Source organism: Notechis scutatus, chromosome 5 (genome assembly GCF_049901735.1).
Source record: "Notechis scutatus isolate UNSWTSFEM ecotype Mainland chromosome 5, rNotScu1.2, whole genome shotgun sequence".
Lineage (NCBI taxonomy): Eukaryota > Metazoa > Chordata > Lepidosauria > Squamata > Elapidae > Notechis > Notechis scutatus.
This window is the reverse complement of record NC_142013.1, coordinates 23394575-23413796: the sequence shown is the minus strand read 5'-3', so window position 1 is coordinate 23413796 and position 19222 is coordinate 23394575. Positions and strand designations below refer to the sequence as shown.

Sequence of the window (19222 nt, the reverse complement as noted above, 5' to 3'; positions counted from 1 at the left end):
TTTTGGGTATTATCTTGGAGATGTATACATTATCCATTTGCAATTTCTTTGTATAAGATATAAATGTACTAAATTCTCTTTAAACCTTCATCTTAAATGGATTTTCTGATAGCAAGATCAACCAATGGAACACTTTGTCCTCGGAAGTTGTGGGAGCTCCATCAGTTGAGACTTTCAAGAAGAGATTGGACTGCCTTTGTCAGAAATGGTGTAAGGTCTCCCGCTTGGGCGGGGGGTTGGACTAGATGACTACAAGGTCCCTTCCAATTCTGATTATCTGTTATCTGTTCCCCTCAAAAGCAGATCCTATTAAAAACTATGTAGCATTGCCATGAATGTGTCAAACGATTATCTGTAACATTTCCACAAAATAAAAATGTATCGATTGAAAGGATGACACAAATCAGGCCATGCTTTATTAGTCAGGTATAAAGCTACTAAGATTTTCACACTCTATATATTATTTATAGAGTAAATAAGTAAAGAGATATCCTTTCCTTTGAGCAGTTATGACTCTTCTACATTGAGAGCTTCTTATAAACAAGATTTACCAGTTTTAATATTTAAAAATCAGCTTACAGAAGGTCTAATCTGGCCTTTTGCAGATAAAGCTGTCTTCTCTTTCTGGAAGCCCACATTTCATCAGCAAAACCACCAAGAACTAGAGCCCCTGAAACCAACCTGATAACAGGAATCCCTAAGTACTAATTTATTTAAATTTACTGCATTGACAACCTGTCTTTCTTCTGAAGTGCAAATGATCCAAGTATGTTCTCCATTCATTCTAACCCCACAACATTAAGCTGTGAAATTCGTTGGACCCATGTTTTTAGCAATTATGAACAACCATCCATCCTTTGGATTCTCTCCAGGGACCAATTTGTGAAGCCCCTGAAACCTGGCGTCACTATTACAGAGGGCAATTTTGGTATATTTCTATAATTCCAGCCCTGATGCCATCAATTGCTCTTCCTGATTACTGTGATTTATTTGAGGTTTATACCTTGTAGCAGGAGCATGAATCAGATACAGGAAGACCAGATGATAAATGGATGGAAACATTTAATGGCTGTCTCTTCTTCTGAAGCATCAGATAATTTAAAAAGCTGGGCAGATTTCTGCCTTGCTACTTCACAGTTTTGTTTGAAAAGATGGTGCAATACTAATATATCCATACAAATAACCCAAATGAATGGGTTTCTAATTATATGAAGGTAATTAGACTGCACATGATAATGGATTTTGGACAAAAATGATGATGGATGAACAACATATATACAAGCCTTTCTCGGCTCATCCCTGTCATGTAGGGATACTTTTGCAGATATTCACACATTTAGAACTAAGTTCTGAAGGTTTATAATATTGTAAACAAACATCCAAACTCATAGACCTGGAAAGCAGATAGAAGGTCTTTGGCCATTCAAACCCAGAGACTATTCCTGATTTATAGTAATGTCTTGGTAGTTTCCACTGCTACCATTTATCCTCAGTTGGTGTCCATTTCCTAAACCCAGTATATGTGAAAGACAGCATTTTCACAACCTTTAGCCTTTACAGGATAATTCTACAAAAAACCAATAATCTAAGTAATGCAAACTCCTGGCCAAGAAATACTGAGAGTATGATTTAGCTCTTTCTTCCATCCTCAGCAGAGATAAATAACATACAATTTTATCTAAAAAGAATAACAAAATAACACAATTTTAACATCAAATGCAAAAAAAATAAAAATGCTAGCATTCAATCCCAAAATAAATAAATAAACTACACAGCTGCTGGCAACTTGAATAAAATGATCTCAAAGAAAATCCAATGCTCCAAACAAATCATAAGGTGGTGTTGATCTGCTCTGTAACATCAGGAGATAGTTTCCCATTAATATTACTGTTTACAAGAAAATCCCGCAGAGAAAAATATAGCTTCTGGAACCCAGTCTGAAATACCAATAAAAATAGTTCCTTGCCTGCAGAGAAACATATGGAAAATTTGACTTATCATCACACACATATCAAACTAAGCATGATATTCTTTGTTGGCTGGCTTATTTATTTCTATTCAAATAGAAGACTTATTGAAGCAAATTGAACTATCCTCTGCTTCAGAGCTTTTGCATTTCTCCAGATTCTCCAGGTACCAAGCTTTCTTTAGAAGTTGTTGGGAAAATGGAAGCCATCTCTCATCCCCTGGTTCCTCATCTATTTTATTTTATTTATTTATTTTAGTCTCTTTTCCAGGTTTTTCAGAGTTCTGCTCAATTAGGGTTTTTATGTCTCTGGCAGAGGGATGGGCATCTTGGTGTACAAGCTCTCCCCTCATAAGAAATGTACTGGGAATGCCTCCTTTACAGCCTGCATGAAGGGCTGCCAAATGATAAAGAAACACCATTCACAGCAGGCATGTTTGGCTCAGCGCTTGCAATAATAACCTGTGGACAGGGATTTACCAAGATTCTTGATTCTGGGGAAGTTCGTAAAACTTACAAGTGAATATTCTTACAAAACTGCTGTAAACTTCTGTGCTCAATGCACAGATCTACTGAAGATCCCTGATTTTCATGCCTTGTAAGCTCGGGTTGAACATCCATTGTTGAATGCTCCAGGGTAAAAATCAGAGGTGGAATTCAGCAGGTTCTGATCAGTTCTGGAGAACCAGTAGCAGACCTTTTGAGTAGTTCGGAGAACCGGTAAATACCCCCTCTGACTGGCCCCACCCCCATCTCTTCTCTGCCTCCTGAGTCCCAGCTGATTGGCTGGGTCTTCTTCTTCTTTTTTTTTTTTTTACAAAGTTTTATTTGGGTTTTCACACACAAAATACAAGTAAAACATCTTTTTTTGAAAATAGCATGGTCCCGGGTTGAACTTCTTTATACAGACACAAAACTCAATTTCATGCTCCTTTTTGTATTCTATTATATATCTTATACTATTTTACATTTTCTATATAGTTTTTCCCCTCTTTTAATTTTCTCAATTTTATTTTGAATCTCATCTCAGTTCAAATCATTATATCTTATATGTTTTTGTCTGTTCTGTTTCAATTTCATATTATCTTTTCTCATTAAACAAATTTTCTCCTGTAGTTACTAATTGGAGTATGACACCTTTATATCTTTAAATTACATCCATTCAACTCTTATTTAAACTTCAATATATACCTTAAGTTTATGACCTTCAATATAATACATAATACATAACTTCCAATCGAATTCTGCTTGGTACATTCTTATAATACACACTATATTCTTTTTTTTTAAAAAAAAAGATTGTAAATATATGTAATTATAAACCCTCATTCCATTCCAGTTCAGTTCTATCATTAATAATCATTAAAATCTTAACATCTTTAACACTTCTTTTCAATTAAATATCATACTTCCTTAAAAACACATATAATCTCCATAATTAATTTTTCCCTTATTTCTCTTCACATGTTTTATAAATCATAAAATATACCTTTTGTTACATTTATTTATTGACAAGCATTCCACTGAATTACAATAGCTATTTTATCAGACATTTTAATCATACATTGTTTCATATTTTCTAAAATTATTTCTGCTTCTAATATAACCATACTATCTTATGTACGTTTGCAGAATCCCTTTTTCCATTAAGTTTTCACCCATTGTCTCTAAATAGGCCCTTTTTCTCTATATTTTGCTTCTGTCCTTTATAACTTCTTTACCTTTCTTTCTTCCCTCTCATCTTCTCTTCTTTTTACCCCCTTGTCTCTCTAGTTCTAATTCTCTCTTCTGCGTTTCCTTCTTCTGTTGCTTTCTGATTTTATACTTATTTTTCACTCTATTTTTTTTTGGAGTTGTTTTTCCCAATCTTAAACTTTCCATTCTCTTCCCCCCCCTTTCCTTCCCCCCCTTTCCTCCCCCCCCCATCTAAGATTACTTGTTCATTAAAGGTGGCTTCTTCTTTGTCGCAATCTTCTTGTTCTGCAGACATTTCTTGTTGTTTCTCATAATTCCAAATCTCCATTTCTACAAACTGAAATACGAAGCCAAAAGAACCTCTCCCTTCTTGTGCATCTTCTTTGTACTTTTTAAGTTCCATTTTCAGTTCTTCTAAAAGTGGAGCCATTTTAAACAGTTTTAAACAACCACCCAATTGATTTTAGTCATTCAAAACAATAACCAAGAATCCAGAAATCATCAAGTAATCCAGATAGTCCTGACTTATATCTTCTTATTTCTTTTTCGACTTTCTCTTCCTGGGGTTTTTGTTGCGATATTTCAGTTAGAATGTATCTTTTGGAAGTCTTGTTGAGATTTTGCTATAAGTTCTTTTTTAATTCCAGGCAGTCTCCTCCCTTCCAGATCCTGCCCTTTTATTCTTTTTCTTTCCTTTCCTGTTTTCAAAAGCTTTTAATTATCCAGAAATCTTTATTATCCCTTTGACTTTTTATTTTCAGCATTAAATGCCTATTGATGTCAAAGTGGATTTTTTTTCCAATTTCTTACTTAAGTCTCTTAGCTGTCAGTATAGGAAAAGGAGAAAACCAAATCTTTTCCCTTTTCTCTCTCCTTCGCAGCTTAAAAATCTTCTTAGGGAGCAATGTTATTGTTTTTTAACAGTTTCAATTCCAGGGTACCTTATTTGTTGCTTTTGCTGTTTGACCCAGTCAACCAAAACTTTCTCTTCTTATCTTCCTCTTGCACATTCTTTTCCAGTCGAGTTCTTTGTGGTGGCCATTTCTGACCACCGCTGCAACTGCCTTTGGGAAAGGGAGTAATTGCCAGCTGGGGAGGAGAGATGTGGCTGGCAGTCTCCCCCCTCTTCACCACCTCTACGGGGTGGCTTAGCCCCGAAACCAGCCGGCTCAGGGCGCTCCAGCAGCGCGCACGGATTGAAGCCTCGCAGAGACGAGGTTTCGGTCTGTCGCTGAAGAAGCTCAAACCGGGTCTTCTTTTGTTGCCCAATGGAGCTGGAAAGCAGGTTAGTGGGGTGGGGAGGGAATGGGGATTTTACAGTGTCCTTCCCCTGCCATGCCTACCAAGCCACACCATGCAGGGATGGGAATTCAAATTTTTTAACAACTGGTTCTGTGGGTGTGGCTTAGGTGGTGGGCATGGCTTAGGTGGTCATGTGACTGGGTGGGCATGGGTTGGTGGTCATGTGACTGGTTGGGCATGGCCAACTCAACATCACTCACATCGAGGCACGCATCTCCTCGCCTGGCCTCTCATGACTGTGGGGATGCTGCAACAGTCGTAAGTGTGAAAAATGGTCATGAGTCACTTTTTTCAGTGCCATTGTAACTTTGAATGGTCACTCCACACAAGCAAAGTACCAGCAAAGGAGGGGGAAAAAACTCCAGGGATGTTCCTGAGACAGGAAGTCTAGTCCTGCCAAGAATGTAATAAGGGTTAATGGAGAGGCAGTTTCTGTAAGCAACACCAGAATGTTTCCTTCCTGCCTTCCTTACAGGATTAGGCCAGTAATTTCTTCTAACAACCGGTTCTCCGAACTGCTTAGAATGTTAACAACTGGTTCTAGCAAATAGGTGCGAACTGTACAGAATCCCATCCCTGACACCACACCCATCAAGCCACGCCTAAAGAACCAGTAGTAAAAAAAATTGAATCCCACCACTGATAAGAATGTATTTAAAAATACTGGATCAATTAAACAGCAATAACCAGCTCATTAATTTGAAAATATTAAACAGACTTGAGCACAAATTTCAAAACATGTTTGGATGCTTTCTAGGTGACCTACTCTGCATTAGAGGTGATATTCTCAATTCTAAAATAGATATTTATTGCACATGCAAAAATACAGAACATATATGGACATGTCATATGACCTCTGACCACATGGAAAAACTTACCAGCCAGTAGTGTTCCTGTCTTTGGTGCCGGAAGTAGGCTCCTGCGGGCAATTGGGGTGCTATTTGATGCCTGCAGGGAAGTTCTATTGGCCCCCTTAAGTGCTTCTTTAGATGGTTCAGCTGCCTTGAGAATGATTTGCTCTTCATTTCCCAGGCTTGAACCTGCAGGAAACCAAAAGCATCCCAATTAGAACTGCATTAAAAATAGATGCATGCCTTGTGCAGAGAAATGATAACATTATTAATGTCATAGGCAAATCAAAAAGCCTTCTGGTATTTTAAATGATGCTTGTCCTACGCATCTGTGGTGAGAGGATTGACTCAGTTCAGCTCTGTAAATTTTAAATTGTTTTTTTTTTTTAAAGGTACCATTTTAAAAGGAAAAATGCTGCTTGCATAAAAAGAAGAAAATAGGAACTGGAGGTAATGACGTGTCAGCCCTTCCTAACCTGTTCCACTCTATCATCTTCACAGGGCATTGCAAGCAAAGAACGAAAATTCAGATCATCCAGATGAGAATAAATTTGGTAAAATAGCTATTAAAATTTGTATACCATCAGACTCCCAGGAACTTTGTGCAGTTCACCAAAAACAGAGAACAATAAAATACAGGGAATCATTGACTTAAAACCAGGGGTGGGCTGCTGGAGGTTCACAGGGGTTCAGGAGAGCCCCTAGCTGAGTTTCTGTGCTGTTTGGAGAACCCTAAATCCCACTCCTGGCTGGCCCTGCCCACCTCGCCTCTCCCAGGAGGCCCCATGTGGCCCGTTTTGGATGCAGATAAGTGTAGGGAGCGTGCGAAGACTCGAGGAATGAGAACAACGGACCTCCTGGAAGTTTGGGAGGGCTGGAAAAGGGCCTGTTTCCAGCTTCCAGAGAGTCTCCAGAGCCTGGGGAGGGTTAGGGTTAGGGTAAAGCCCCTGGAGGCCAGGGAGGGCAAAAATGCCTCCCCCGCCGTGGTGGAGGAGGCCAACTAGGCCACGCCCACTATGGCCACACCCATCCAGCAACCTGACAGAAAACCCGTTGCTAAAAATTTTGAGGGCCACTGCTGCTTAAAACCATAACTGAGCTCTCAATTAGTCATAAATTGGAAGCCAAGTTATGAATGAATGAAGTTACGATCATTTTTTAATGGATACCATGGTTGTTTTAAGTGATTGTCACTTTCATTAAGCAAATCCATTCTCCCCAAGGAGTGTTTTTTTTTGTTTTTTGTTTTGCCAGAAATCAGAACACCAGCAAAGAACATTGCAAATTGCGATCACAGGATGCTACAAACTGCTATAAAGGTGAATTGGTTGCCAAGTGCCCCAGAGATATAGCCCCGTGATCCTAACTCTGAAACAGGCTGTAAGTCTGTTGCTGCTGCCAAAAAAGCCAACACAGTCTTCGGCTGAATTAACAGAGGAATAGGATCAAGATCATGTGAAGTGTTAATACCACTTTACAATGCCTTGGAAAGACCGCGCTTGGAATACTGCGTCCAGTTTTGGTCGCCACGATATAAAAAAGATGTTGAGGCTCCGGAAAGAGTGCAGAGAAGAGCAACGAAGATGATTAGGGGACTGGAGGCTAAAACATATAAAGAATGGTTGATGGAATTAGATATGTTTAACTTAGCAAAAAAGAAGGACTAGGGGTGACATGACAGCAGTGTTCCAATGTCTAAGGAGTTCCATAAGAAGAGGGAGTCAACTTATTCTCCAAAGCACATGAAGGCAGGATAAGAAGCAATGGATGGAAACTAATCAAGGAGAGAAGCAACCTAGAACTAAGGAGAAATTAAAACATTACCCAGAAAGGGTCCTTAATCACAGAGAGAAGGTGACAACTTAGTGGTCTCCAAAAATTTGTAGTAGTCCTCCTTTGATCAATGGTCATGCTGCCCGGGGAAAATGGAAGCTCCACTAGGGAGGACACAATGTTGCTTGTCTGTGTATTTCACAAAGTTTACAGCTTCCTTTAAAAGGAATCTTAATTGAAAATAGAGCATCTAAAATCTATGTACATTTCTGAAAACACATTTGACCTTTAACCAATAACATTAAAAATTGAAAGCAAAAGGAATCCAACTATGTTCAAAGGGGAAGCAAAATCACAAGCTAATGAGTAATCAGGAACAAGAGTAAATCTTTTTAATGTTTAACAATGATACTTTATTGCAGGATAATAATCATGCACCATGAATTAACAGCCAGTAATTAAACCTGGTCCTCTTAAGTTATAATTGAGATTTTATAACAGTCTTGTTATTTACCTACCCCCACTTAGATTTAAACAGCACAACAATAATTTATCCTAGGGAACTGGGCCTCACACAGACAGGTTGTGTGGTATTTTCAAGCTCCAAATAGGTTTCTTGGAACAAATTACATACAGTTCCCTGACAGCTCTTCAAATAATTTGGTACCAGGTTTCTTAACTAGTCCTAGATAATAGTAGGGGATTTAATTTACTGTGCATGAATATATCAGTACTGGCTTCTGAAGGATGATTTAAAAAAAAAAAAATCCAGGCTATGAATTATCTTTACAAGACCAACCTGTCCTGGTGGTCAAATGAGCAACTTGCATCTATACCTCAATTTCTACAACCAAAATGTTTCCACGGTTAGCCTTGGTGATGATTTTTACCACCCACCTAAACACTACATCACTTAATGACGTCTTGGCAGCCATCCTTGAAAATTTGGTTGGTTGCTTTCCTTCTGTGATTGACAGTTAGGATTCTGCAGAGCAGATGACAAATTAAATGCTTTTCTCTGAGGGCCTTTCAAAGCTATAGTAGTCCATATCCCTGATTAGTACCTTTCTTGCTGCAGTAAAACCGATAGTGTGCCTAGCGTAAGGATAGAGCAAGGTGTGCTTAGAACCAAGTATTGTATATGAAATAGAGGTGGACACCACCAGTGATGGAAATTGCTCTTGGGTAATTGTGCAGGAAAACCTTGCTTATAATATTTCTCTCTCTGAAGACCTTTCAGACTGTTGTTTTGATAGGTGATACTCCTTATATAAAGGCAAGAGACAAAAAGCAGTGGGCAGAAAACAGTGTTCTGACCCAGGCTTCGTAAACCGTAATTATTCACAAACTTGTTTTTTTAAAACAAAACCTATTTTATTGCAATGCTGGGAATTGTTTTCATTCCCAGCCGGAATTAATCTCAAACAGTCCCCCAAAATAAGCATACACCTTTCAGTTCTGTGAAGTGCGGCCAAAAACAGAAGTATCAAATTAACTAGAAAAGAAACCAACCGAAGTACAAAAAAAAAAACCAACTGAAGTACAAAGAGCTTCAATGATGACTCAGAACCGATCGAACTACTTTGCTTCCTGCAAAGGTTTCATCATCTTGGCCTGGCTTTTATCCCTTATGGGAGGGACAATCACCTCCCAGCCTAACTCCGGAGTCGCCTCTTTTGTTTCAGCTGCTCTCGCCTTCTAGCAGTTCTGCGCACACACACACTGGGAACAGGCTCCCCTGGGTCCTCTGCTTCGCTGATGATAGACTCCAAAGGCTCTGAAGGCAGCACCCCACTCCCAGATGGACCTGGCCCTTCGCTGCATCAGACGCAGGACCCTCATCCGAGTCCTCTCCAGACTCCCTGACTGGTCCTCGTTCTTCCCCACTGTCTGATTCCGCTGCCGTCTGCACAGGCTGCCGGCGAACCACAACAAACAGCAAGAGAAATGAGACAAAGAAGATAGTAGAATGTTGTCCTTTGCCAGCTGAGGGACGACACTCAACAACGTCTGTCTTTGCATGACAATTTCTGTATGTCATCATCTGTTTCATCTTAGATAGGTTCCCCACAGAAATCTTAGACTATTTTAAGGCATTGCTTGAACATACTAAGTTTGTTTGGACAGTTTTATCTACAGGTTGTTGGTTTTTTTGCTTGTTTTTCTCTGTCCGATATTTTTAAATATTCAATTACAATAGAAGTTGCTTTTAAGAATAAAATGTTCTGTGATTATTTGCCAAGTAAAATGTGTCAGATACTTTTACTGAAATCTCCTAATTCTTGGCACCCATTCTCTTAGTGTAAATTTATTATACAGAGAACATTTCAATTTACAAATCAGGCTTCCTTTCAAATCAGAAGTCATTCTATTTGAAGTATGAGGTGTCAGGGGAAATTACATCATCTCCTCCGAGTCTTCTGACAAGACTCTTTAGGTACTTAAAAGAAGAGAATCTTTTCAAACTATTTCATACAAAATAGAAAAAAAATAAGAACCTTTGATAAACAATGTAAGTTTGAGTAATTAATATTTATTGTGAGAAGAAAAAGAAGGCTGGCTGAAATATGACCTACTTATTTACCAAGAAAGAATATATTAGAACAGGGGTCCCCAACCGCCGGTCCGCGGACCGGCACCGGGCATGGAACAAGCCTTACCGGGCCGCTGGTTGCTGGGCGCCGCCATCTTTTTGGTAAAAAGCGCTTCTGGTGAGCTTTTCCGGGTAGAAAGCTCACGGGCGCTGTTTCGCATAAAAGATGGCGGCGCCAGCGCTCGGTGAGCTTTTCCGGGTAGAAAGCCATTTCTACCCGAAAAAGCTCACCAGAAGCGCTGGCGCCGCCATCTTTTTATGACAAAACAGCGCTTCCGGTGACGTCACCGGAAGCGCCTTTTCGTCATAAAAAGATGGCGGCGCCCAGTTGACGCCGGTACCGGGCCGCGGCGCCCAGCTGATGTCGGAACCGGGCCGCGGCGTCGAAAAGGTTGGGGATCCCTGTATTAGAAGATGCCCATTTAATGTAACCCAATGTGACTATTAATGTATGCACTTAGGTCTTTTTATATATCCAAAACAGAGTGGGACCAAATGTTCTCTGAGAAAAACCAAATAATTTAAAAATATTTTATTCTTTAACTGAATAATGCAATGTTGAACTGTTGAGGGAAATGTTGAATTGAATAAATTAAAAGATTGCAATGAGGATTGTAAAAAAAAAAAAAGGAGATTATAAAGGGGGGAAAAAAAACATGGGATACTGAATCTAGTCCTAAAGTAGAAAAATAGAAATAGACTCGGTGAATATAGCAAATTACTTTACATCATGTCAGGCTCCATTACTGGCTGATCAATCCTGGTACTGTTTATTCTGCACAGTAGGAACTTCCCAATGCTTTGGGCACAGAATATTCAAAATTTGTGCTTATAAGATTGTTTTAGAAAACATTTAGGGGCTAAAGTTGGAGCCTCTCCTTACAAAGCTGGAGTACTACCACTAAGCAAATCTGGCTTTGGGTGAGGCGGCTTTTTATCTTTTCCAGAATAATTAATAATTTATGTTGACTCCAATCCTAGACATTTCATTTATTTAGAATCTTTTCCCTATGGACCCTGAGCAAGACAACATACTGTTAAATAAAAAAAGAGAGCTTTCAGTGATCATTGAGCAGACAGAGAAAACAAATCCTTTCATTCTAAAAGGAATTGCACCAGAGGTGGGTTTCAGCAGGTTCTGACCAGTTCTGGAGAACCGGTAGCAGAAATTCTGAGTAGTTCAGAGAATTGGCAAATACCACCTCTGACTTGAGATTTTACAGAATCCTTCCCCTGCCATGCCCACCAAGCCACGCCCACAGAACCGGTAGTAAAAAAAAATTGAATCCCACCACTGAACTGCACATGTGGCTCGACTTGCAAAGGACATACGTGGTAGCAGTATCTTTGTGGCATCAGTTTGCTTGAAGAGGCAACAAACAGATGCAAGGTAAGATACTGTCCAAGCTGGGAAAGACACATTTTTGTATCCCCATATTTCAACCCAGTTTCCCCCCCAATTTGAACAACATTGTGTTGTTTAGACAGTATATCGTTAATGGGGAATTGGGATAGTTAAGTGGGAATTGGGAGCTGTCCCCTTAAGGGAATGCATCATGGGAAATGTAGTTCATGTCATGTGGTCACATCTGTAATCCTGATTGGTCACTGAATTGACCCTTGGTTGGGTTGGGGGAGTTTCCTTTACTCGTGCTTGGACCCCAGCATCGTGCTGGTGTTTCACCCTTTGCTCCATCGTTATGGGATGAAGATCACTATACTTTCACACTATGAAGTCAGCTATGCAAAGATTTGGACATTAGATGAATCTCGACATAATTGTGATTACACCTTGAGAATGCCTTGTGATCCAACAAAGAAACTTTGTATGGAAGCCTTTGTAGAGTTTGCCTATCTGTCTTTATATTCAGCCAGCAATTTAAAGACAGAACAAACATCCAGATGTGCTGATTTCAACTCCACACATATGGAGGATGGGCAGGTGAGAAAATCTGTTCTAAGCTAGCCTGCTGACATCAGATTCAGTAGCAGAGGCTATTTTCAAGTCAAGTCCAGCCACCAGTTTTCTGTATCTGTGACAGGGGATTCACTTTGTCCCTTGTAACTTCTGTACCTTACTGATCAGACCACTATGCTTTTTGGTTCAGGACTCAAAGTCACTCAGTGGCCAGAATATTCAGGATGTTTAGACATCAGTCACCCTCTGATGACCAACATCATCAGTCAAATGGTGATGATGATGATGACCTACATCAGCTCAACCAGGAACACCATTTCTGTTCCAGAACTGAACTTATTCCAAGGAACAAGAATGAAATGATACATGCAGCCAGCAAAAGGTGAGTTGGATATTGGTGAGATGTTTCAATAATACAGAATAAACTTACAGCAAGTTGACCCAATCTATGAATACTAAAGGAGAACATATTGGATACAAAACCACCCCCCCCCATGGAAGAATGTTAATGAACATCCCTTAACCCCAATTTTCTGTTTACCCCTTTTGAAGTTTTAACATACCACATATGCTGAATAGATTGCAACAGATTTAAGAACTGCTCTCCCCAAATGCAGATACCCAGAGTTGCATTTAAAGTGTAGGCAACTCTGGTTAAGTCATATATTTAATAAATGCCCAAGTGACCAGAAATGGACACAGTTTCTACAAAGTTAAACACATCATCTTGAGTTTATACTTATATGCTATCTGTATTTGTTTATAGATTCAAAACAAGAGATCAGTCAGATATTAAACTTATACAAATGTATTATTCTTACCCAAATATACATTACTCAGTATTTGTAACTGCTGCATTACTTTGTAGCAGTTACAAAGAATGGACTGAAAGGTCTCCAAACTTCTACCCTTGCCTTGTTCTCTGTCTTCTTATTTTGAATGCATGGAAACACAGAATTTGAGCATCAGTGTCTAATACTAGTCTGCAACTATGTTTGCATCTCATCAACATTTTAGCAAAATTTCTTCTTAATCTGAATTATATGTGAGTGGGAAAAGAGTATTTGACTGGAGAAATTATGTGTTGATTGGAGAAAAGTTTTCATTTGGAATACTGATACCTATTTGTTTTATTGCTGAAAAGTCCACTTTCCAGTTAATATTGTTACTGCTGAGTGGGGTAATTATGTCACAATACCACAAACAGTGGCAGGTTATGAATTTTCTTTGTGTGTGGTTGGTTGTTAATACCCAATATTTCCTCTCCTGTTTTCCTGAGTAATGTATATTTGGGCAAGAATAATATATTTGTGGAAGTTTAAGATCTGCTAGAGGTGCAATAATTCTTATTAACAAATTTGTGAGGGAACAAGCAATAATTCAATAGGATATTTTCAATATTGGTGATTAAAAGTTTAATGAATGCCGTGTTGTGATCCTACCAAGAATTTCTCAGTTATATTACCTGGAGATTTTGTACATTTTTCACTTTGTTTATAGATCATTTAATTGTGGCTTGAGACTTTAATATTTAATGTTTCTATTCCACATTAGATTGCAATTCTATCTCACTTAAGCAATAATTGGAAAGTATTGCTTATATATTAGAATTTGTTTTGGTGATTATAAGATAACTTTCCCTCTAAGGCAATTTTTAAGTTCTTTGCAGAAATAATATACTTATTTTTCCCATTTCTAAAGCATAACTGTTTTTCTCTAGATTATTTTCTTGTATCTCAATCTGTAACTGAATGGATTAATAAATATTACATAGGTGTTTTTGCTAAATTTGGACAACCCCTTGTAACATCACTTTTTACAAAACTGAGTTATTCAATTTTATCCAGATGGTCTGTTAATATAAGCATTATTAAAAATTCCATTTTTTATAAAACATATTTCTTCTTATAGATATTTTATGAGTTGATTGATTGATTGATATGCATTTAAGGGAAGCATGCTTCATAGTATTGTTTGTAAGTCATGGAAAACTAAAAACTAAAAAGCTAAACAAGAAAACTTGAAAAAATAACATTTGAACATATATTTTAGAAACTTTACACCAAAATTATACAAAGCATTTATAACTGCTAACCAGGCACTTAATTCCAGATTGTTGGGGACAATATGATAACTCTGTAAACTGCTTTGAGAGGGCTGTAAAGCATTGTGAAGTGGAATGTAAGTCTAAGTACTATTGCTATTGCTCTACACTTGTAATACTCATTGAATTTCAGAAATCTGAAATATTGGGAACAAAATGAAAACCTGGTTAATTGCAAGTCTCTTGGCAAAACAGCTGCTACAATCTAATGTTACTAATACCACTAATGATACTGAGTTCATTAGTTCATAATGATTCTGAATCAATAATGTTTATTTTTCAATTTTAATTCTTGACTAAATGTTTATATATATAAAAATAGTCTGAGCTAAATGTAACCCAAAATAAAGCTGACCAATTTTTAACTAATACAGTCTCCATTATCAAGTTATTTATTTAGTGAACGTTTATTTTGCCAAGAAACAACAAATAAATAAATCTAGTCTGAATGTTTCTGGGTGTTACAAGGCATATATCAAGCTCTTTTCCCCAGTATTACTGGAGGTCAATCATATAATTTTTGAAAACAACCTTTTTGTGTTACCTCGGATCATAAGAACAAACTAACCATTTACAATTTGAAGAAAAAAAAAATTTAAATGTAAAAGAGTCAGCAAGGAATAAATATTGTATCAAGGGGGGAAAAAAACCTCTTCCTTTCTGATGATATCTATTCCACTATACTGAGGAATTTTATTTATTTGTATTTATTTATTTTTCACATTTTGGAACTGCCCACCTCTTTCAAAGATTAGGGAGTAGAGATAAGAATAGCCCTCATGGATTGGTCCAGATTCAAGATTTGATTTTACAGAGTTAGCCAACTTCTATTCAAGAAGCTTACTAGTATTAAGGGTATGTGACAGCTTCTTTCATTACTGGTCCCTAGCAACTAATAGCCAAGCATGCTGTCATTGCCACCATTTACATCAAGATCCCATTAACAGCTCTTTCTTCAACACTTAATATGCAAATCAGTGATAATCACCAAATCTGCCAGCAACATGTTTTCCCTTTCATACATGAGTTTTGAGCTTTGAAGAAGCACAGACATCAAAGGATATTCTGTCCTGCTTTATTTCTTAGCATGGAAAAATATGAATTATATTATAACAGGCAGAGAAATGAACTTATTCTTCATCCCAACAGGATCAAAATACATTTTCAGTCCCATCTGATAACTATTCATGTAGACAATTTAATCATCTAATAAGCAATTGAACAAGATTCACAAACTCCATATCTTTATGCACAAACATAAAAGTGGCAAAGCCAAAAATGTAAATAAAACATTCCACCATACTAGTATTGCAAAAGAATGAAAGTTGCAGTTTCTGAAAACCTGAACTGCTCCAAACCAAGATATGTCTACTGACACAGGTTTTAATCAGTGGCTTTTCTATACATGGGTATTCTGATGTCTACAGAGAAATCTAATGCCTGAAACACTTTTCACCTTTGCAGGGTGAAAGTAACCTATGTGCCCAAAATTATTTCATAACTGAACTTTAAAAAATCTGGCTATGACCAAGAGCTCCATATGGGTACTGAGCACACTTCAATCTGGACAGCAGTGTTTGTGACTGACTATCCAGATGTTCAAATATGCAGACAAATATGTGTGAGCCACTTTGGCATTATGGTTAAAGGTACTGGTATAAAAACCAGGAGTCCGTGAGTCTCCTTTAGGCAAGGAAACAGCTGGGTGAGATAGTCTCACTTTAGGCAAGGAAACAGCTGGGTGAGCTTGGGCCAGTCACTCTTTCTCAAGCCTAGGAAGGAAGAAAAGCCACTTCTGAAAAAATGTTGCTAAAAAAAAAACCAGGGATGTTGGCAGAACTCAAAATTTCCTCAAAGGAACAGCATTTATTTATTAAATTTATTTACCAGATTTCTTTATTAAATTTGTACTTATAAGCATAGTAAAATGTTCCTCCAAAATCAGCAGGGGTAGTGCTCAACATTTTGTAGCTGATGAAGAAGAAATTTCATAATGTTATTTTGAAGTTAGAGTGAAGAAAGGGAGTCACGGAATTTCCCTCCACCCAAAGAATAGTCAGAAAAGCTTGGGGTTTCTTTTGGCAGCCATGGACAAAGGGGATGGAAGGGTGGGGGTGGAGAAGGCACGCGGATCATTTCATTCTGCACGCAGTTCATATAAATGACCAATTTCTCTGAGTCAGAGGTCAGATTGTGTGATTATTGCAAAGAGACATGCATTTACAAGCAAACACCTGCGCAATATCCAGGAGTTCTGCTAAGCATACAAATGAAGCCTCTGTAAATGATATTTGCTGCTTACAAAAATAAGAATACCTTCCAGTTTATTTTGTGGAATCTATTCATCCCAATATAGTAATGAACATAGGAATTAAATATATGAAATACCTGCATTAAAACTATTACACCCTAATGGAGAACTCTGCAACATTTTCTATTATAATTAAGCAAATATGTACTTCATTTTATAGGTTAATTCTCTAACCATTGACTTAATCCATCACTAAAACGTACTCAATCTGATGTAGTAAGGAATAAATACATTTTGTTTCAACAATAAGACTACACCTGCTAAATTCATTGAGTTCATATCTCAGCATGACAAAACAGGTATATGTATGGGTATGTGCATGTACTGTACAATGTGTGTGTGTGTGTGTGTGTGTGTGTGTGTGTGTGTGTGTGTGTGTGTGTAAATAGCACATTTAACATTATATGCCTGTAAGCTATATATCCATGCCATCCTTTGGATATGTGTGACTTTGGCCAAATCATTTTCTCTCAGCACAATCTATCACAGTTTTGCTGTGATTTAAGGTTCAAATGAAACAGAAAGATAAATTAGGCTGCCCTGAGCTCTTCTAGGAATGGTGGGATATACATTTAAGAAATAAAGCATAACTAATGTTTCTATTCTTGTAGTCATGGTTTTCAGGGTAAAAAATATAAAATTAATGAAAAGTATTTAGTTTTTAAAAGAAGAACATAAAGAAAAATAACCATTGGGATTTTTTTTTTTGCACAATTATAATGTTCTTTAGTTTTTTATTATACTTTTTAAAAATACCATTCTGATAACATATGACAGAATAGGAATGTTTTTGTTCATTTTTCTAAAACTTCCTACATAAACTGGTGTTTCAAGATGAAAGGCAACTTTTTAAGAAACCTATGAAGAGACAAGTGAAGAAGGACCTAAATACCTTTACATAATTTCTTATCAACAATCCATTTCACAAAACATGGAAGCCATGCACAAAACATGGAAGCCATGGAGAATAAGCACAAGTTGAGAAGCAAAGTCTATGAGGAAGGAATTAAGGATCTAAGTATGCTTAGCCATGAAAAAAGGAGACTGGAGTAAGATAACAGAACTCTTCAAATAACTGAAATAATTATTGCACAGAAGGCTGCAAGCCATTCTGTGTTGTCTCAAAGTGTAGAATAGCAAAGTTATTTTAAATTGAAAGAAGGTAGATGTCAACTGAATGTTAAGCAAAACTTTGAAGAGAGAAACACTTTCAGATTGTGGAAGATAAGACACTTATTAGGATTCTTTTAAATAGGTGTCCTGAATTGAGCAAGGCTTTGGACCCAATAGTCTAAGGAGTTCCTTTGCAGGTTATGATTCAAAGTAAGTCAAGGACAAGTAGTTCTTCGCTTATGACCACATTTGAGCCCAAAATTTCTGCTGCTAAGTTAAACATTTGTTAAGTGAGTTTTTGTCCCATTTTACGACCTTTCTTGCCACTGTTGTTAAGTGAATCACTTCAGTTGTTAAATTAGTAACACGTTTGTCAATTGAATCTGGCTTCCCCATTGACTTTGCTTGTCAAAAGGTTACAAAATGACCCCAGGACACTGCAACCCTCATAAATATAAAACCAGTTTCCAGGTGTCTGAATTTTGATCATGTAACCATGGGGATGCTGCTATGGTTGTGTGAAAAATGGTCATAAGTCACTTTTTTCACTGCCATTGTAACTTTAAATGGTCACTAAATGAATGGCTGTAAATGGAGGACTACCTGTACTGCATTTCATCTTCCACAGTCAGTAACATTCATGGCCTTGTCCAGGTTGTAGGAACAAGGGAATTGAAACCCAAAACTTTAGTGAAAACACAATTTGGAAGATTGTATTATATCAATATGATGACAGAGTTCAGAAAGCTGTTTGAGAAAGTTCTCTTCATTTTTTAAGGAGGAAACATCCAATTCCAATTATAATTTTAGCCCAAATATACTCTCATATGTTTCACGTTTATTTCCAGATCCCTGCCTTCAATCACCCTCTTTTGGATTTACTTCCCCAGAAATCTGTCAGATCTGTATAACCTGAACAGAAAAGAGAAGATACTTCTGTTTCCAGCAAAAGAATGTCCTACAAGATTTAAAGCAAGTAAAAGCGAAGTGGACATGTCAAATAAGTAATACAGTAATTCCAAACTTTTGCTGTATTAAAATAGAGTTCCATTAAAATGTTTGGATTATATTTGTAAATGTTTTACATGAAGATATAGGTAATATTTTAGCATTTAGCACTGCTGGGAGAAGAAGCTAGTTTCTCCTAAATCCCAGAGATTTTTTTTCCTTACACCCAAGGCAGAGAAACAAGTCATACGATAAAGATTTATGAAATCTGTTTGTTGGCACTCAGTATACATTTTTGTTCCAGTTCTCTAAGAAATGGGTTTGCTGGCAAAAGAACAAAAGTTTGTGAGTTGTCACAAACAGCCCAAGTATTTGGTAAAGAATAGTTGCATAAATATCACATCCAATCCCCTCAACTGGGACTTTTTATATTCTTGGACAAACCAAATTTTAAATTAAAAATCAAATATACAAAGTGATACATAAAAGCAGACAAAGGGCAGAAGTAAGTTTGGATGGCATTTGACAGTCCTGGGCAAATTCCAAATTTCTGCATATGTCGATTCTCTAATACACTATACATCACCTACCATCTGCCAGCATGGCAAGACGTCTACTTCTAAGCTATCATTCCAATTTTATTAGGAC

At 37.4% G+C, this 19222-nt stretch overlaps 1 protein-coding gene across 1 annotated transcript in view; it reads right to left on the bottom strand.

Annotated features, from left to right (window-relative positions):
• The window catches only part of MTUS2 (microtubule associated scaffold protein 2), a 331241-nt gene that overhangs the window by 90395 nt on the left and 221624 nt on the right, over positions 1–19222 (bottom strand). The window contains exon 5 of the mRNA XM_087966329.1: positions 5842–6003. Within this exon, the coding sequence (XP_087822455.1) occupies positions 5842–6003 (162 nt within the window). The remainder of the gene's footprint in view (positions 1–5841; positions 6004–19222) is intronic.